This window comes from Seriola dumerili, unplaced genomic scaffold (genome assembly GCF_002260705.1).
Source record: "Seriola dumerili isolate Sdu_G_001 unplaced genomic scaffold, Sdu_1.0 BDQW01000110.1, whole genome shotgun sequence".
Classification (NCBI taxonomy): domain Eukaryota; kingdom Metazoa; phylum Chordata; class Actinopteri; order Carangiformes; family Carangidae; genus Seriola; species Seriola dumerili.
Genome location: NW_019174365.1, coordinates 10,815,754 through 10,835,899, shown reverse-complemented (window position 1 = coordinate 10,835,899; position 20,146 = coordinate 10,815,754). Strand labels below are relative to the sequence as shown.

Below are 20,146 nucleotides of genomic sequence, written 5' to 3'. Positions count from 1 at the left end.
TTGCACATGCATTGGTTGTTTCTGACTTCAGTTGTTTGAGTAATGAATAAAGAATCATTTTGGGTTGTGAACGACATGATGGTGAAGGCGGCGTCTCATTCTTCGGATCTGTTTTTCACCTCTCAGTTTCTCTCCATCCTCTCAGTCTCTCTGTGGCCTCTCCTCTCTCCCCTCATCACTGAGGTGCTATTTATAGTTGCCCCGGTTTTCTCCCACTCTGTCTCTCTTTTTCCTCTCTGTCAGAACATGAACTACAGTATCTCTCTCTGTGTTGTGTTTAATCACAGGAGGTCTTGCAGGTTTGTGTTTAACATTATTACAAATCACACATTATGGTGAGAATTGTTTCCATGCATCATCTGCGCCAATTAAAAATGATTCCCAACCAGGCAGCTTATAATATATAAACCCAAATTTAAGCTTACATTTTTTGCACCACATCATTAAAATGTCTCTTCCTATGTCTTTTTAGCCTTGTTAGTTCACCACTTTGGTCCAGACAGAAATATTTCAATAGCTATTGTATGTATTGCCATATTTTGTGCAGACATTCATAATCTGCAGAGGATGAACCCTACCTTTGGTGATGTCTAGCCCCAGTTTGTGCCTCTCATGTATCAGCATACGTTTGTGCCAAGGAGGTAATATTATCTCTTCTAAAGAATTAACATTTGACATCTGCCATTGAAAACTGTCTTGTGTTGTGCATATGGTTCTGTAAGTAATTACAGAGAACAATAAGAAAAAGCCTCATGTTCAGCAAATGATTTGGTGGTAGTTAAAATATATTGCGATGTAGCCCATTAATAATGCATTCACCTCATAGATAATGTCATATTCCGCTCTACGTGATAGTACATTAGCTGCTTTTAACAATAAAAGGTCTTGGTATCGGTATTGTTATCAGTGATCCTGATCCTACTTGGGTGTCGGATTGGAAACCAAATTTTGTGATGTTGCCCAATCCCTGATGTCATTGTGAGTATGTTAGCAATCTGACGTTAGCTCAAAGCATCACTTTATAAATCGCTAGCTAGCTGCGGGTTCAGGAGACAATTCTCTGTAGGTTCATCACAACCAGAGACACCCTTTACCATTGAGTGCGTTTACATGTGCACGAGTGTCCTGGTCATGATCAGGTTTTTGGAGAATCCCAATTAAATGTTGCACATGTAAACACCATATCCTGTCTGTGCTGGCTGGACCTGGATACTGTGGCATTTGAACACTTAATCCAGGTTTCAGATGTTGTAGCTTGAGAGTAATAGAAGAAAACATTATGGTAAATGACGTGATGATGATTAACTTGCTGAAAGGGACAGTCTGACTTGGCAATGCAGATCAGGAAACGTGCTTGTTTTCCATCAACGGTGATGAGATGTAAAAGCCAAAACCAGGATACCACTGTGCATTTCAACACAGTCACTGTCACATTGTTTTGGCATTGTTATTATAAATTAGATAATATCGGTTGAAAGGTGAAGTAGGAACCCAGACAATCAAGCCAATGGAAAAGAGGTTGCAGGGAGAAGCTAAAGGTGGGAGCGGCGCCAGCCTGTGTGCAGGATCACAGATGGCCATTTAGCCTCCTGAGGAGAGCCAGCGTCTCTGAGATCATTTAACTTGGCCTCACGCTGCACGCCTCTCTCCTCCATCACACAGTCGCAGCTTCCCCTGGGTCGGCCACGCTGGCTGTCTCGCTGTGTGTGTTTGTGTCATCCTGCAGCTCCCTCGCTGGGCTGTCATCTCAGCCGCAGCATCAGGACTGACGGATGATCGCTGGTGATATTAGACGAAAGCTAGGGAATAAAGCCAGCCTCCTGCAAACACAAATGCGTGGATAACTAATCCACCTACGCGCGTGAAAACCAAAGGTGTGAAATCGCAAAAACAAACACAGACGATTCCTTTGTGCTGCTGTTGAGATTTGAGATAATAGAGCGAGGAAACTAAAGCCAATGATTCATGATAAGCCCCTGTTTCAGCATCATTACACACCTGCATCAAGGGGATTTTCTTTCTTTCTCTTCCTGCTTCAACTGTCTCTGTCTACAAATGACTTGTCAATCTTCCGAGCAGTGAAGAAGAGTTCAGATTTAGATTCTGCAATCAGTTCATAAAATATGATGATAAATGTACTGTAGTTATTTTCCACCACTGCTTCCAAGTCAGTCACAAAAGACAAATATTTTACAATCTATTGCAAATCACAAGAATCTATTTATTATATGTGAAAATAATTTAAACAGTAGTACTAGTGCCTCGATTGTCGTGTATACAAGAGTACAAATATTGTTTTACAGCAGCTGGATGGACTCGTGTTCTCAGTGTGACAGCATTTGGCAGGGTGCAAATGGACAAATATCCAGGTGGTGCAAACACAGAGCTGGCATTGCAAACAGCGGCAGAGCTACGGTAGCCCACAGGCCAGAGAAACAGACTTTGAAACAGAGAAAATCGTGAGTGCGAAGCTCCAAGCAGGTCCTTCATTGTATCAGAATGTCTGTAATCCATATTTGCTCTGGAGGAAATGCTCACACGTGTCAGTTTGTCTGTTCAAGAGTCTGGGCAGGAAGCAAAGCAGACCACCAGCTCCATGTAGCAGGTTTTTTTTCTAGTTTGTCACTGGTCGGCTCTGTCATCGGAGGATCTTCTTTTTGATGTACTGGCAGAGGCAAAGAGGGGCGGTGTTGCAGTGATTCCTCCGGGATCGTAGACGGTGGTGTGACGGTCCTGACAGCCTCTCAGACACCAGCAGCTTCACATAGGCTGCACTGTAAGTCATCAGAAGCTGGTAGGCTTTAGCCTGCAAAAAAAAAAAAAAAAAAAAAGGGTATAAGGAGACATTAGTAGTGTTTGCTCATGTGGAACCTTTAATTCATTGCTGGTGGTGTTGAAGCTACCTGAATATAATCTCAGATACTCTTAGAAATGGTTTGTTTTGGTGAGTTACTTAATACCGGACTGAAAATCAGTGCAGCAAGATGAGAAAAGCGATGAATGTCATCAAAAACAAAATGTGCAGCAGCTGTTAGGTGGCTCTTTAAGATTTAACTTGCTTAATAAGTAGGAAAGCTCGTCTTCTCTTACCTGAGGAGGTAACGACAAGTCAGGGATGAGGCTGTAGTTGGTGGTGACTTTGGCGTCCTCCCGCTGGCTGGATGAGGCACGGCAGCCTGTGTCCTCGTGTCCGAGCAGAGGCCTCTGTTCGTCCAAGTCCTGCTCCACATCCGAACCGCTGACCTCAGGGTCAGCAGCCGTGACCTCGCTCACGAGGACGAGGTGGGACATTTTCCTCCTCAGTTTTCTCTGGTGAAAGTGTGACATTGACTGGATCACTTTAACGTACTCCACACTGCAAGAATGAAAACTGTGAAATATGATGCTTTCCTTCAAAGGCTACATTTCAGTTTGTCCAAAGTCCAGAAATAAATATCCTTTCAACAGCACCCGGAATTATGTTTCTATTGATTCCGAGGGAGGACTAACATGGGAGCACGAGAAAAAAATCGACAGAGCAGCAGGAGAACAAACCGAGCGACAGATGTACTCGACTCACTCACCTGGGTGTCGTTCGCCACAAAGCTGTGCTCCTCTAAAGTTTCAGTCAGTGCCCTCAGACAGCGGGACATGTCCCAGTATACAACGTACAACTACAGAGACACAGAGTTGAATGTGGCAGTATTAAGAGACTGTCAAAGTAAAACTACTCAATTTCAATTCAATCTAGTGTTCCAGACCACTAACATTTGTTTAATGCTAACATAAAGCTAGTTGTTGTGTCAAATAAAATAAACCTATTCCAAAGTTTTACAAGATAGACCTGATATATCTGAATACATTTCGGCAGCGTGTCCACAAAGTGAGGCACAACACGTGTGGACTAGTTGATGTATGGTGCAGCTGTAAGGAAAGGCAGCTGCTGGTGTGTATTTGCTTCGTCATTGTAGTGTTGTTATGCCTGCTGATATGTTGTTTTTCTTTTCATCTTGTTGTTTCATCATTTCTATCTTTCTATCTTCTATGTGTCAAAAAATTCGCACAATCATCTTGTTGTTTCCTCTTTATATTGTACATTGCAAAAAGACGAAACTAAGAAAAGACACAACAGTAGGTAAGACCAACCACTAACAGCTGTGTAGTCAACCTCAGCAGCATACAATGACAGGAAACATAGATAAATGTATTGCACAAAAGAATTAGTACACTTTTGTCACATGTGGAGCATCATATTCTCACAGTTTCAGCTGATTTAAGAAGAACAACCTGCATGTTTCCGGTGCAGTTCTGCACCCAGTCGGCCACGGCAACCAGCAGCTTGTGTTTCACCATCCTCTCGTTCACCTGGATTAACCGAACGTCTAAATTCATGTTGATCTGAAACAGAAACAAGTTAGAGGATCAGTTATTTCACACTGTAATTGTATCAACACTGAAACCCCCCTGTAGGAGATTTTAAAGAATCTCTCCAGCTGCTGATTCAGATTGAACGCAATTATTCTGATTTGATTTCAAAATCCAGATCCCATTTACCTCCTTGTTACTGTGGTGGAGGATGAAGATGATGGCAGTGGTGAGGAAGATGGAGACCAGGCTGACAGAGAGACAGAGGACCCAGTAGTCACTGACGGTGATGTAGAGGTGGAGGGTGGAGAACACGGCACACCACACCACCACATACAGCACCTGGTGGAAGGAGGGGAGAGGCTGTAAACATTAACTACGATAGTAAAAAGCCTATATATATATATATATATATATATATATATATATATATATATATATATATATCTCATTAACTGTAGTGCAGGAGCCAGTTTAGCTTATCTTAGTTTAGCATAAAGACTGAAGGCAGGAAATAGCTTGCGGAGCGCTCTCAGCTTGAAATTGGTTTAGCTTCAAAAACCTTTAGCACAAAGTCTGTGTCACAAAGTGGAAGCACAGAGTGTGAAAGGATGAAAGATATCACTGAGATATCACTGTATTCTTTTTTTAACTGTCTCTTGCAAGTTTATGTAAAAAATATAATGTTAAAAATACTGAAGTGCTCCTTTTAAAGTGAGAGTTAGAACTGCAGGGGGAAGGGGAGGGAGAGAGAGAGAGACATGGTCAGCGTCAACAGTTGACACGATCGGACAGGTAGAGAGCCGGACGATCGTACCGGTGCCATTATGAAATGGAAGAGAGCCGAGTTAAAAACCATGTATCTCCTGACTGAGGGGACGTCCAGAGCTGCCTTCAGTGGAGCCTCCATGTCTGAGATTGGAATCTAACAGGATTAAAAAAAAAAAGAAAAACAAAACAACAACAAATTAACAATTAAAATTAACCTCAGGTAATATGATGAGGTAATATGAGCTGAATCTTGCTGTGTCACTGTTGTGTCATCCGTGTTTGTTGACCTGGAAGCCATCGTTCTCCAGTTTGGCACGACACAGAGACAGATCGAAAGAGGGGTTCAACGATGAACAGCTCGGCACTGACACAACACACTGACCTAAGAATGAATGAGCAAGTGTGTGTTAAAGAGAAAAAGGGAAAAAGCAGTCCACAACAGGATCATTACATAAATGCTGCAAATAGACACGTGCCAAGAATGAGAGCCCAATAAAAAGCCCTTGTCGGAAAGGAGATGATGGATACACGCATAATGAAAACACAGTATACACATTCCAAACTCATTCTTTCTCTTCTCTTCTTCAAAAATCATTCAAACACTTGTAAAAGTCGCAAAAGTTCCCAAAACTACCAAAAGAATTTCAGGCTGCAGTAAGTGGTGATGTGTACAAAATGATGCAGAATTCATGTAGTATATTTCCATTTGATGAAATGGTACAGCCCTCTAGTCTTCTACTCTTGGGTTTGAATGTTTCACCCAGTGGAGACACCATCCAGCTTCAATGAAGAGTTGAAGCTAATGCAGATTATCTACAGTATGTGATCCTGCAGTGTGGAAAAAGACGATTCTTTCAACCTCAAAGCTGCTTTAGAGGAAACCGAATGGGAGAAATGTGTGTTCAAGAAGTCGAATGTCTGTGTTATGTCTGTTTACTGGCATCTATAGCATGTGAGCGTGACGTTCAGTGACTACATGGTGATAAAGCTTCTCTAATGCTGTGCGAGTATAGTAGTACAGTGTAACGATGGTCATGGGGCAATCTAAAATAAGAGCACTGAGACCTGCTCTGTTATACTTCAGTGACACAAAGTTAAATAAATCTTAAACGAGCAAGTCGGGGTAAAAGGTTATGACGCAAAGGAAACCAAGTGATCAAAGCACAACTGTAACACTGGTAAGCTTTAGCGGGACTAGGAGTGTGACTGGTGCACATTATTCCAAAATAATTTATTCAGGTTGAAACCGTGTAAGTTAGAAAGATGCAGAGAAGTTAATTTAACAAGTAATCTATCTCGCCATCCAGCCGATATGAGAAGTGTTCGTTGTTTGTTTGCACTGGCACAACAAATAGCCATGTAGGCCAGACAACAGGGCAACAGGCAGATGCAAATACCAGTAAAAGGTCACGCAGTGTAGTCATTAACAACCAGCAAGAAAGATGTTAACACAAGGAAATGTGTAAAACAAAAGAGCTACCTTTGTAAAAAAATACAGAACAACAGAGTGGAATACCAAAAATTCATAAAAATGAAAAGTACCGGTGCATTAACATTTAAAAAGGCCCATTATATAATGTGCTGCAGGGGTTGTTTTCACTTCAAGAATAAAATCTCAAACATTTGAATATGACTGCATACCCTTTAAGTGCCTTTAATACAAAAATATGTAGGGTATATGTATTGGTATTAGCACTGACCTTCAAAAGCTCAAGCAAACTATAGCCCAGTTAAGTAATCTTGATCATGTCATAAATACAACGCTGAGCGTGAGAGTTTACCACATAGAAACAAGATATTACCGTTTGACCAGTTGGGTCTGTTGTTGTTGGCCTGTGGCTGAGCTTGGGTTTGTCTGATCTGAGCATCCACCTCACTCTCCATCACATGACAAACTCCATTTCTGTCCGCCATCATTTCAGAGGTCAACAGATCCTGAAGGAGAAAAAATGTATAACATTACAGCGCCTGAGAATAACTTTCAGAAATAGAATAAATGTTGATAAAAGGTAAAAACCAATGTCGGAAAAAATTTGGAAGTGGGCTGAACAATAACTTTTCATAATTTCAACATGCTTGGTAACTTCAAGTCAGAACAGAAGAGGATCCATGTGACAGCAGTCATGCATCACTTTGCAATCAGAAAAATTAGTCACAAAAGAACCTAAAGAAAATAAATGTGTAAGAGGTTATGCCCTGAAGATGAGTGAGAAATACAGAAAAAAAACGGACATTATACGAAGAATTAATGCCATTATTCAAGTGATTAGGAGCGATACAGGCGATACAAACATGCTGATTATTCGGGAGCAAAGCCATTGTGTAAGAATTTGGAGGAAGTGTGACAACAAGTCACACAGATCATGTAAAATAAAGCTGAGGTAAACATTTTTTTTTTATGTTGAGATGTTTCCTAATGATTCCCAACCAGGGGACACCCAGGGGGTTCGTCTGCAGTTGCTAGGTGGTATGTGTGAAGCTCAATTAACTGGTAGATTTATAATAACCAGACTAGTTAGCAAGAGAGAGGAGTGGTTAAAATAGTTAGCAAAAAAATGATTGATTAACAATAGAAATAGATTCAATGGATAAGCAGTTGCACAAAAGTTGGAACAGTTAGCTAAAGGTAATAAATAAACAACTAAACATAATGAATAACCAAGTGAAATACTTAATGTTAGCTAATAGATGAAATAGATAAAGTTAGCTAAAAGTAATAGAGATACAGCTGAAATAGTTAATATTAACTAACAGTAATGGATAATTGGTTGAAATAGATTAAACAGATAAACAGTTAGATAAAAGTAATGAATAAACCAGTGAAAGTGTTAGCTGAAGGTAGTTTTAGCTGAAGGTAATGGATAAACAGTTAAATAGTTAGTGGTTAACTATAAAAGTAATGTTAACTGAACAGATGAAATAATCAGCTAAAAGTTATGAATGTACATTTGAAATATTGAGCAAAGTTGTGAGTAAACTGTCAAATATAATTGGCAGGAAAAGTCATGAAAAAGCGTTTAGCAATGAATAAAAGGTTGATAAATGGTCGAGGCTTCTGCTACTCCAAATAGTACCAATGCAAACTTGACCCAAACAACCTAAACACAGATGATTCAATCGCATGAAAATTGTGACAATATCCACTTTTATATAACTAATAGCGTTAAATAACATCCATTTATAATCCATTCATAAGAACATCAGAAACATGTCATCTGGTGCCAATGAAGTTGTACTGACAGGGCTGTGGGCACACATTAGACGGAAACGGTTAGGAACCACCGTTAACAGATAATGTCACAGTTGAAGAGGCAGAACATTCACGCCAGACTAGTGTAAGCTCTCTCTAGAAAGCCCTTCAGATAAGCCACAGCCTTTATCTCTGATAAACATGTTCATGTAATTGAAGTGGCTAAAAAAAAAAAGCAAAAAGTCACAAAACTTGGGAGGAAACCAGATTACTTCTGCTTTCAGGGCTGCAATGTCGAAGTAATGGTGTTATCAGCTTGCAGAGGCATAACATTACGGGGCCAATATTCTCTTACTGGATAGATTCAGTTGAGAGGAGTAGACTTAAGTGAATTTACATTTTTATGAGGCGTTAAAGTTGCCATTATCTGTATTACCTTTACAGCAAAATGTCCAGAATGTCAGATTGTATCTTGACAGTGTAGCTGGGTCTGTTCACAGAGGATAAGAAGTATCACCACGCACCTGAACAGGGACTCTCCTCAGCACAGCCTACGCAGCACACTTCCTCTGGTCCTGTCAACAGCCTAACATCTGAGTAAGAAAGAAAAAAGAAACAGATAAAACTAAAGAAATGCTTGTCATAGACAAAACCAACTCCCTCTAGGTCTCTTCCCATCATGCACTCTCGCCTGCCCTCCTGTAACAGAGCCACATTTTAGCACTGAAGTGTGAAAATTCATTGCTGCCGTCATGATGTCAGCTTGTCTCCTTAACCACATTCTCGGCTCTATCTTTAAGACCCACTCTCTACTTATATCTGCTTTCATTTTCACTTCCTCTCCTGTAAATAAAAGTCACACCAACTCTGGATCGATTCATCACTGCCTGCTTACACTGCACCTGCTCGAGAAGAAACAAACATTTATTATATTATTCACACATGTCCAAGCAGAAGGCTGCGTTGTTTGCGGCATATACAGAGTTTCACTGCAAGAAGAGGAAACAGCGAAGTTGTCTTGAGTTTATCCGTACAAAAAACAACTCACGATCGGTTATCTTGATATTGCATCTAATGTGTTTTCATGTCCGCTTCCTCACACTGCTGAACCTACTTTGTGAAGATCATCTTGAATATAACTTTGACTTGCAAATTTGACCTTTTTCCTGTGTATTTTACCAGCCAGTCCTGAAGACAAATCTACATTTGGCACTATTTTTGTCCATAACATAAAATGAAGCCTGCATGTTGAGCAGGGATGCCATATTTACATGAATTCATCTCCAAAAAGTTCAAATATTTTGGCAGTTCAAAGTTATCATTGGGCATAAATGGCTTTCGAGTCACTATGTCCTACATATTTCCCTCCAGTGACTCACCTCGGAGCCAGTGAAAGCTCAAAACAAAAACCAACCAAAGTAAAAAAAAAAAGAAGTCCATATTTTACATGACTAAACACATCCTACCTGTATTTCAGATGAAATCCATCTTGTCTACGAAGCTGTGATGATTGCGTTTCTCTCTCTCTGTCCTGTTGTAACCGTTGTTTCTAGGGAACATTTCCACTTAAACGGTAGTTGCCTTGAAAGCATCAGTCTATATCTCGCGGTGCTGACAGACTGTGGCGTATGTTACTTTCACACTCAAATGAGTTTCTTTCCTGCTTCTCTCTCACTCTGTTTCTCCCTCTTTAGGCGTGTGACTCAGATCAGCCCGGCCTCATGACTGCAGGAATGTGGTTTGTGATTCTCAGCTCGACACACACACATACAACACTAGAGAGAAGGTGAACCGTTTTTCATAAGCAAAAGCTCATTAAGAAAGCCTGTTAATACTTATACTTTCAATGTCAGTGTGAGCTTTTGATATAGAATAAAGTCTGTCATATAAATGCAGTGAAAATGTTTTATGGTAATGAAATGTTATTTTATTGACATTTATGGAGAGCGATCAGTTTGTTTTCATTGGCATCATGTTGTAGCTTTACTGGAACTGTTACACATTAACTCTGAAGTCCAAGGATTGTTGTAAAACAGAGGGGGTCATACAAGGTTCACAAACTCATAGCCTACATACAGTATGTTTGTCTTAATGTATTTATGAAGACACTGGATTGAGCTTTAAATCCCTGAAACAATTCCTACATAAAAAGACAGAGTACTTAATCCCAAAAGGAAAAATGCAATGTTACAGCAGAGCAAATATAATACAAAAACAAAGAAAAATGCAAGAACAAAGTAGCGTATAAAGACCAAAAATATTAAGTAGAATAAATGTAAAAGTTAGGAATATCACCTGATCATAACTCACATGTACTGATTAAACACAGTACAATGACACACTCCCCAGTAATATACTGTACATTAGTAGCACAAACCAGTGATTCATTTAATCCTCACATTGTATATGGTCACAGGACTGCCGTCTCCATCAAATTCCCAGAGTTCATTTAAATGAGAATTCACCGATTACTTATTTAAATTTGAGGTGTGCAGCTACAATATCTTCCGTTAAAGATAAACTCAACACGTTTTTGTTATTGTTGGTGTTTGTTTATGTTATTATCTCCATGTCTGTATGTTTTAACTACTTCTGCACAGCACATTGTATTGTTTTTGTATGAGATTGCCTTTAAAATAAACTTGAACTTGACAAATTAATTTGCATTTGTTCATATGTGAGATTTCCCTTTTTGCCTTTTGCCATTATATTTGATTTCAATAAAAAATTGAATTTGCAATTAAAAGACTTTTGAATTTATTTGAAGCTTAAATTCAATTCAAAATTTTCTCAATATGAGCTTCAATTTTGTGTTATTTTTCAACCAAAGTGGTGGTTAAACACATGCTTAAAGTCAGTCACCATCATGAAAACAACACCATAACATTGTATAGGCCTACTGTGCAGAAGTCTGTACAGTAATAATGTGGGTGACTGGTGTCCTGTTTTAAGAAACTTCTGCCCCCGTGTGGATAAAATTAGTAAGGGCATTTAGAATAATGTTCTTACGGTGAATGAAGAACATGATCAGAAAATCAAATGCATACATTTACTTTAATTATTTACATAATCTAAATTGCATTTATCTTCTGTCAGCATTCATATATTATCAATGGTGTACTTCTCTTGTACTACTTTTTTCTTTTTCTTTTCTTTTTCTTTTCTGTCACGACGTACGAACGTGTGTAATTTAATACTACTTTTCATTTCTAAATCTAATAACAATTTATAAATAAAGGCCGGATTAGATTAAAGGCTATTTTCAAAAGTTCAAAATTTAATTGTAATGTTGTGCATCATATCATATCGTTTCCGCTTTTATTTTGGTGCATGGCGGTAGTCACGTGACCGCCCAACTCGGTCATATGACTTAAAAGCTAGATGCTGAAATTTAGATCGCAATGTGGACGGCCTGAAGAGAGTCTTCCGTCCTTTACTTGTTTCCCTTTTTTCTTTTTGTGTGGATTTATTTTGAAACTCGTCTCTACACTCGTCTGTCGGAATGAAGAAGAAGGTTTCAGGAGGTGTATCTAACATGGACGTAGGAAACCGGCTCGCTGCGCTGTCGTTACTTCTCTCCGCTGTGTTGTCTCCCGGTCTTTGTATCATCAGCTCTGCAGAGGTACACTGAGCTGTGATTACACGCAAAAAATATGCAGAACCGTCAGCTACAACTCAACACAGAAGCCTTGCATTAGTGTAGTTATAAGAAGAAGTAGAATGTACAATACTTCCGTATAATACTACTACTGTAAATTTGCATTAAAGGAAAAGACTCAAGTGAACTCAAAGTACCTCGTATATGTACTTATGTACTTAAGGAGTAAATGTACTTGTAGTTTGTAGTATGTACAAAACCGGTGAAGCTTATGTTGTTTCAGTTGAGGCTTTCAGAAGTGTTAATTCAACTTCATTTTTGGACTTTCTGTTTTGTCCAGCTTTCATATGTTTTTATTGTTAGAAAAATGAAGCTTGTGCAGCCTTGTGGTTGCGATTTGGTAATGCTTCGTGTCTAAATGCTTCCTGAACTGAAAGTATGAACATCGCTTGATTGTGTAACCTGATAACTACTGTGTGTCAAAAATATCATTCCTTCATAAACTGGTTTTACCCACAGGTAATTCAATTCGTTTCCCTTAGTCAGCTTGTCTGTCCTTCCCCTCCCTCTCTTAATTTTTCTGCCCTTCTGTCCAGATTGACCCTCTGCTGTATGAGGAGCAGCTGCTGTGGGTGAGTGGAGCCCAGGGGCAGGTGAACACCTACAGGATCCCGCTGCTCACCTTCACCCCTGAGGGAAGTCTGCTGGCTTTTGCCGAGGGCAGGAAGTCGTCAGCCAGCGACGTGGGAGCTAAGTTCATTGCAGTGCGGCGGTCCACAGACAAAGGCAGGGCCACCACCCAAGCAGTCATGCAGACAAAAACAGTTAGATATAACAACAAAACACACAGTCCACACACACACACACACACACACACACATTAACAGTGGTTGAGAGTGGCATTGTATTACATATCTAAATTTTCATAGTCGAATTGCTCAGAAAACATAATTAAAAACACTAAAATAAACAAACAACATACTGCACTTTGACAAAAAATTCCCATCACATGGTCCAGTTACTTGATTTTTCTCGAGCTTTCAGTCACATCTCATGGCCTTCAACAGGAAATTTTGGACTGTCAAGCTTCCTGAATGTCTACAGAAGTATAGACCTACAGAATTTCCCTATGTATACAATTAGGGCTGAGTATCATTTGACAATTTCCAATATAAGTGACAAATACGATGCTTAACTTTTGATACTGATAGAAAAATGTTTCCTTTGATACCTTACTTTTAGGAACAATTATAGTTTTCAACAAAAACCCTCTTTTTTTGTAGCAAAAAAGCCACATTTTCCAAAAGGTAAATGTTGTTTAACACAAGTAGCTGTATGACAACTTTCCCTTCAATAAATACAGTACAAAGTCTGAGCAAACATTTGATGCCAGCTATTTGTACTTAACAGTTTCGATAATCTATATTATTGACCAAGAAAAGGCCACTCAGAGAGCGCAGACCTACGCCCAGTGTCACACAAAATACACCAGTATACAAAGTTTAATAACCAACCAGCAGCTTTACAGTATGTAGAATGACGTGTGGTTAGATTATTGTAGTTAATGTAGAAGGTCGTCACTGATTTTACTCTTCTTCTTCTCGTTCTCCGTCATTCCTCCAGGAGCCACCTGGTCCCCGACCTCATTTATTATTGATGATGGAATCCAGCCGGACGGCCTGAACCTGGGCTCCGTCGTGGTGGACGAGGAGGTGGGCTCAGTGATTCTGATCTACAGCATCTGCTTCCACCAATACCTCTGCAGCCCATCCAGCACCATGATGGTGGAGAGCACAGACGACGGCCTTAGCTGGAGCCCGCCCAGAAACCTCACTGAACAGCTCGGAGCCAAGACCTTTGTTGCTGGGCCAGGCTTCGGCATCCAGGTGAGAGGATGATATGATACTAAAGATTGAGAAGTTATGGCTGGGCTGTTTTCGAGCTGTAAAATTAGCTAAAATTTAAGCTAAATGACCTGTATGCTTGTCACATACTGGTGGTGATTACAGGTGTTACAAAAAGACAAAAGAAAAGCTCTCTGTGGTTTATAAAGTAGTGCTGAGTCACAAAAGTCCTGTCAACTCCCTGCAGGGATATTATTGTTGTCCTCATGCTATGAGCAGTGATAGAAATCATTTTATGTTTGAATTTGACTGGTCCTGATTAACAAACTGTCATGTTTTTGAAGAAAGGAGAAAGTGTATTTTTTGTTTTTATACTAAATGTACTAGCTTATACTGTCCAAATCAAGAAGTGAAAGCTAGCTTAGTTGTTGTTGTTGTTTTCCTGTATATCTGGGCAGTATATAAGAGGTTAAAGTACAGAGTGTAGACAAAAAAACAAATCCTCCTACAAAGTTAGAGTTAAGCGATTTTAATGGCAGTTATCATATCATTTCTTAGCAATAAAAGAGATCCTGCTGTCAGCACTCTATCAGATCTGGCAGTTTTCTGAAGGCCAGGAGATCAATGTGTCTGTAGCCATATCACAGGCACAAGCAAGCACAGTTTGATATGTCAAAAGAAACACTCTAGGAACTCATGGGAAAATATGCCAGTCTCAGACAAATTGTATCCACAAAGAGGAAGAGCAGTCATAAGTTGAAACTGATCAGGGACATTTATGTAGTGCAAGTTGGCATGAATGTGTGCAAGTTGGCAAAATATTGTCCTTTTCACTTAACTACATTTATTTGACGGTTACAGTCACTAGCTGCTCAGCCACACAGGTGTTTTCAATAACTGCGGCTGATTAGACCTCTAGTCAGGTGGATGTTGAGCGCAGCTGCTGTATGTTGGTTATTATGCGATTTCATTGAACACTGTGTACTAATAAGAAAGATCACATGATCATTTCCTGCCTCTCTCTTATCACATCTCTCTACTGCTGACCGTCAATAAATGCAAAAAATGCACCCCCCCAAAAAAAAACTTTAAAAAATAATGACGATAATAATTATGATAATTATCAAAAAAAGAATGATAGTGATGGGGTAAGTCCAGCTGCCCCAAAAGGTATGACAAGATCAACAGGTGAGGGAGATGTCAATCAAGTGTAGTTTGCGCACACCCACGCAGTCCTGAGAAGAGGTCTAATTAAACGATGTAAGTGGAAACACCTGTGTGGGTGCAGGAGCATTAAGATTTTACATCCAAAATATACGATCACGATACATAATGTGATGCACTATTATTTATTAAAAACATTGCTCTACCTTGACCAGCTGCAACATTAAAATTCTGCTTAAACTTAAATATATAATTAGTGACAAATCAATCATATATTAAAATGTAACAGTGACAGGTTTTACGTTGTATAATGAGTGATTTTACTTTTGATAATTTCAGTACATTTTTCTGACAATTGATTTCTACTGAAGTAATTGTGTGAATGCAGGACTTACACTTGTAATTCATTTTAAACTGTGATATTTCTACTTTTACTAAAGTAAATCTTCTTAATACTCGAGTCGGACTGTATTGTATTGTAGCAATTCTATACAATATCAGTGTTGGTGTATATAAAAGTAGAAGAGAAAAAAATCGGTGCATATTGTAAAAACAGTGCGTGAGTTGTCCCAGTACCACTATAAATACTTCAGTATCCTTAACAATATTTTAGTGTGATGTACCTGCTTTTTAATTTCGGGCTTTGCGTTATCGTGGTTAACACACATCAGTATGATAAGATGATCAATGGTGTATTTACATCATAATGAGCTTCCTTTGTTTGTGTGGTCTCTTATTTGTGTCCAAAATTGCCTCTCCTAATGTGAACCGAGTTATATTGTATCATGTTGTTCAAATTAATTGGACACTGAGCTTTATTTTTCAAACAGGCTCGTTGAATGTGGTCGAAACAGGCATTAGAGTGTTTGAAATGTTTGCAGCAGCAGAATTATTATATAATACGATGGAAGCTCTAATTGTGCAAATTAGTGGCTTATCCCTCTACCCAGCTGAGTTTTGCATATGCATCAGAAACTATAAGCTGAGCTAAGTTAATGTTGTGGACATTTCTGGCAGTTTTTAGGACACTTAAACATCTGTTGGATTTCGGCAGATCAAAGAGTATGTGTGATTGTATATGAGATGTTGATGTGAGAGAGCTGTGTTTGTTCCTCCTCCCATTATTTGTATTTCTTTACTGTACTTTGTGTTTTGAACTAAACATATGATGATACAATACAAGATGCAAAAACATAAGTCACAATGTATGATATATATTGCTGATTGCATTTCACTTCAGCCCCATTGAAGGTTCTCCTACCATGTTTTAATGCGAATACGGTCAGAGATTAAGAATCATATATAGCACATTTTAGTTTTCAGCTAATCTTTTTGTCATTTCTACTTTGCTATTAGAGTTTTTAGATCTTCATCCATACAGACATGATTTACATTTTTTTTTTTCCTTGTTTTCTAAGATCTATGTACTGAGCCTATGTCCTTTTTGTGTCTTATTCTCTACAGAAGCGTTACAGTCCAGCAAAGGGGAGGTTGGTGGTTTGTGGTCATGGAACAATAGAGGGGGACGGAGTTTTCTGCATCCTGAGTGACGACCATGGACGTAACTGGTACAACGGTGCAGCGTTGAAAAGCATCCCTTACAACCAGAAGAAGAAGCCGCAGGATTTCAACCCTGATGAGTGCCAGGTAAATTTCCAGCTGTTTTGTAAATTACATGATGATGATTACGTCTGGAAAAAAACGTTTTGGATTTGCAATTATTTGGCGCCTCTGTAACCACAACACCTGGAAAAAGTGACATTTTTATTATTTCTTGAAGATGTAACTTGAAGATGCTGTTGTAACTATCTTACGACAGCATCAACAACATTACCTTGTCTTCAAAAAGTACTTCAAGAGATAACAAAGTACTTCATACTGTCTCAGGTATCCAGTTGTATGCTCATCAGCAGTAAACAGCAAAGCTAGCAACTAGCTCCTGAAGAATTTCTAGCAGTTAAAAGAGGAGATGAAGGCCAAGGGGGGGGGGGGCTTTAAGGAGGGTGAGTAATCATAGAAACCAGTGCTCATGTTGCATTGTGTCTGCTGGATTTGTGAATGGGCAATCATTTCTGACATGACCGCTTTTATTATGGATGTTTATCTGTCAGCTTGTTTTGGAGTACTTCTGCCCTCTAGTGGCCAAGAAAAAGAAAATCAGCCTTAAACTTGATGTTCTAGAACATCTGGCAGATTTCTCAACTGTTGTGATGCCTTCACATGCAGAGATACCAAGGTGTCATAATTAATCTAATGTCAGTCAGTGAAATGAAGTTAACATTCAAGTAGTTTGCAGGTTTCCTTTCCTCCCGCATGCTCCTGTTAATTCCAGATTTATTTTAGCTACTCTGTTTAGGGTTAAAAATACCTTTTGAAAGTCAGGCAGTTTGAGAGTTTTGGAAATTAAACTTTTTCCTCCATCTCTGCGCCTCTGCAGCCAGTGGAGATGAAAGACGGCAGCATTGTCATCAATGTGCGGAACCAGAACAACTACCACTGCAGATGTCGTGTGGTGGTGCGCAGCTATGACGGGGGATTGTCCCTGCCCATAGATGATCTGTTCTTCGACTACGCACTGGTGGATCCTGTGGTAGCAGCTGGAGCTCTGCAGAAAGACGGCGTGCTGTACTTCACCAACCCCTCCAACGATCAACACCGTAAGAACCACTAAGAGTCACAATCTCTTCCTCCTTCCTAACTTTTTATCACTGATGCTCAGAATTGGAAGAAGTACTTGTGTCTTTTCTTAAGCAAAAGTACCATAATACCATTCTATAAAAATACTGTTAGAAATTAAAGTCCTGCATTCAAATCTTTGTCTAAGGACAAAAGTATTAGAAAGATGTACTTAAAGGATCATAAGTAAAAGTATTTGTTGGATGGACAGATCCCTTTCAGAATGTTTTTGTATCATATACGTGATATTATTGGAATATTATTATTGATATATTAACATTTAAGAACCACTTTTGTTTTCAATTTACTGTTGCACCATATTTCTTTTAACTTTTAACTTCTTTTAACTTTTAACTTCTTTTAACTAGCAAAATTGTAATATGTAAAATATGTAACTGTAGATATGAAACAAATGTGGAATATTTGTATACAGTAGCATAAAATCGAAAGTAAAACCTAAACCTCAAAGTAGTACTTAGGAAAGGTACATAAATGTACTAAGCTGCTTTCCTCCATCACTGATTCCTTCATGACAGAACAAGCTATCAATGTACTTTATTTTAGATTTAAAATCCATGTTAAAAAGAGGATAGTAAATGAGTATTAGAGATGCTGCCCATCACAACTTTGCAGAGCCAAATGTGACATCTTCAGATGTTTTTGTTTCGTTTGACTATTGAAGTATTACACAAAAATACTTAGTTTATAATGATATATGATTTGAGAGGCTGGAATCGGTCTATTTGGTTCCTTTTCTTCACTATTTTTTAATGGTAAATTGATTATCATAATAGCTGCTGTTTATTATTTTGCTGTCGATCAACAGACTGAATCGACTCATTGTTTCAGCTGGACTGAGCATACTAACCTTTTGCTCTATCCCCCTCAGGAATTAACCTGACCTTACGTTGGTCACTGACTAATGGCACTTCTTGGGAGAATAAAGCTGTCCAGATATGGGCAGGGCCAAGCGGCTACTCCTGCATCACATCGCTGGACAGCGGTTCTCCAGAGGACCGGAAGTACATCTTTGTCATCTATGAGAAGGGCCACAAGGACTATGATGAGACTGTCTCGTTTGCCAAGATCCACCTGTATGGTGGCCGGTAGAGCTTGTGAGTAGACTAATATTTACACTCTTTGTTTGATTTAAAAAAATACATATATATATATATCTGAGGATGACTCCTGTTTTGATTTCACCTTGTCTTTGTCTCACAGATTCAAACACTGAAGGGAAAAGTAATCTTGCTCAGGAAGAAAATGAAAGACTGACTTTGTGATATTAAATATGAAGAAATGATTGGCTCTGCATCATGAATGATGGATGAATGAATGAAAATATTTGTCTTTTTGTACTGCACAGCCACAGTATTTTTTGAGTTCCTTCTTCCAAGACAAGAGAAAATATGATAGCAAGGGGCAGCTTTTGGGAAAAAAATGTTGAAGATTATTTTATGGGACAAGTACACTAGTTTCCGAGCTGCTTAAACCATACTGTCATGTAAATATCGTGTGTTTTGAAGCTGACAACAACACTCCATTTTCAATATGATACCGCACCAAAGTATCGCACCGGTTTTCCATCCAGAGTTAGACCAATGTCAATACAATATAAATTTTAAACACCCCTGGCATAGATTATCTATCACTAATGAACTGATTGAGTCACTGTATACTTGGCATCACTGTGAAATCATTCCTAGTTGCAACAGTTTGATACTTAAATATCCGACTTAAATTTTACGTGGATCTGTGCTTGTAATTATTATGAGGGATTTTTGGCCTTTATCAGAATGTGAGTGTGTTGCGAATTCATGCTGACTGAAATCAATTCTGCCTTTCAAAAAAAACTGTAAAATAATGTTAATAGCTTTTTGTGTGTGAGACTGCACTTGAATACTGTTTCTGTTTGGGGCTTGAGTGGTTTTGGAAAAACAATGAATGCAATTTTAAAAAAAAAAGAAAAAAAAAAAAAAGTGTGTGCAATTGAAGAGATAAGTGCATAATGTAACCAAAGTATCCTCTTTTGTGCTTGTACAGAATGTATTCTGATTTTTTGTAATCACTCTAAGTTCCACTCTGCTCAAATTCTGATGTTTTATTTTTAAATCTAGTGTCCACTTATGCCCTGTATTACCAGAATCGTACACAGGCTTACATTGTTTTCTAGCAATTGCATACTGCTTTATTTATTGTCATTGATGCTTTAGGCAAAGAAATCAACCACTCTAATGAGCATTAACTGTACAGTTCAGATGATGAAAGAGAATACCTCCCAGTGAAGTGCCTTTTGACAGTGGAAGGGAACAACTTGATTTACACCAGGGTTAAAGAAAAAATATTTGAAATTTACAATTGACAAATCTGTACTGGCTGTTGTATTAATTTTACTCTAGCTGTGTCTTCAACTTGAGAAATCCTGTAAAGAAGAGTCAAATTGTTTTTTTTTTTATTACCCACACTTTAACTTTAGAGATTATTTTGGAACTACATACAAAATAAAGAATTAAAATAAATGTGTTGATTATTGCAAAAGAAACAGTTGTTAGGCTTAGA

At 38.7% G+C, this 20,146-nt stretch overlaps 2 protein-coding genes across 6 annotated transcripts; one reads left to right on the top strand and one right to left on the bottom strand.

Annotated features, from left to right (window-relative positions):
* Positions 1 to 2,200: 2,200 nt before the first annotated feature.
* Positions 2,201 to 10,042, bottom strand: tmem268 (transmembrane protein 268). Of its 5 annotated transcripts, none has more exons than XM_022747741.1 (10): positions 9,772 to 10,042; positions 8,830 to 8,898; positions 6,918 to 7,050; positions 5,403 to 5,497; positions 5,162 to 5,269; positions 4,534 to 4,707; positions 4,240 to 4,377; positions 3,564 to 3,653; positions 3,091 to 3,309; positions 2,201 to 2,806 (listed from the first exon to the last, which is right to left on the bottom strand). In XM_022747741.1, exons 3-10 carry the CDS (start codon positions 7,030 to 7,032, stop codon positions 2,639 to 2,641), a joined length of 1,107 nt encoding a protein of 368 aa, XP_022603462.1. In that variant the 5' UTR covers positions 7,033 to 7,050; positions 8,830 to 8,898; positions 9,772 to 10,042; the 3' UTR covers positions 2,201 to 2,638. The 5 variants fall into 5 exon arrangements, with proteins under 5 accessions (XP_022603462.1, XP_022603463.1, XP_022603464.1 ...); XM_022747742.1 differs by having other exon boundaries at positions 4,534 to 4,686; positions 9,772 to 10,039; XM_022747743.1 differs by having other exon boundaries at positions 4,267 to 4,377; positions 9,772 to 10,038.
* A 1,621-nt stretch (positions 10,043 to 11,663) lies between these two features.
* On the top strand, positions 11,664 to 19,551 carry neu1 (neuraminidase 1). The gene is made up of 7 exons (XM_022747715.1): positions 11,664 to 11,927; positions 12,500 to 12,689; positions 13,527 to 13,789; positions 16,376 to 16,558; positions 17,349 to 17,568; positions 18,477 to 18,702; positions 18,809 to 19,551. The coding sequence occupies exons 1-6, from the start codon at positions 11,808 to 11,810 to the stop codon at positions 18,695 to 18,697; spliced, it is 1,197 nt and encodes a 398-aa protein (XP_022603436.1). The 5' UTR covers positions 11,664 to 11,807; the 3' UTR covers positions 18,698 to 18,702; positions 18,809 to 19,551.
* The last annotated feature ends 595 nt before the right edge of the window (positions 19,552 to 20,146 follow it).

Excerpts from the sequence above, each read along its gene's own strand:
- neu1 (XM_022747715.1), top strand. The coding sequence starts at position 11,808 with ATGAAGAAGAAGGTTTCAGGAGGTGTATCTAACATGGACGTAGGAAAC. Across the intron at positions 11,928-12,499 it reads GTATCATCAGCTCTGCAGAG|ATTGACCCTCTGCTGTATGA; the intron begins GTACACTGAGCT and ends CCTTCTGTCCAG. Across the intron at positions 13,790-16,375 it reads GGCCAGGCTTCGGCATCCAG|AAGCGTTACAGTCCAGCAAA; the intron begins GTGAGAGGATGA and ends TATTCTCTACAG.
- tmem268 (XM_022747741.1), bottom strand. The coding sequence starts at position 7,032 with ATGATGGCGGACAGAAATGGAGTTTGTCATGTGATGGAGAGTGAGGTG. Across the intron at positions 3,310-3,563 it reads TTGTGGCGAACGACACCCAG|AGAAAACTGAGGAGGAAAAT; the intron begins GTGAGTGAGTCG and ends CACTTTCACCAG. Across the intron at positions 2,807-3,090 it reads ACTTGTCGTTACCTCCTCAG|GCTAAAGCCTACCAGCTTCT; the intron begins GTAAGAGAAGAC and ends TTTTTTTTGCAG.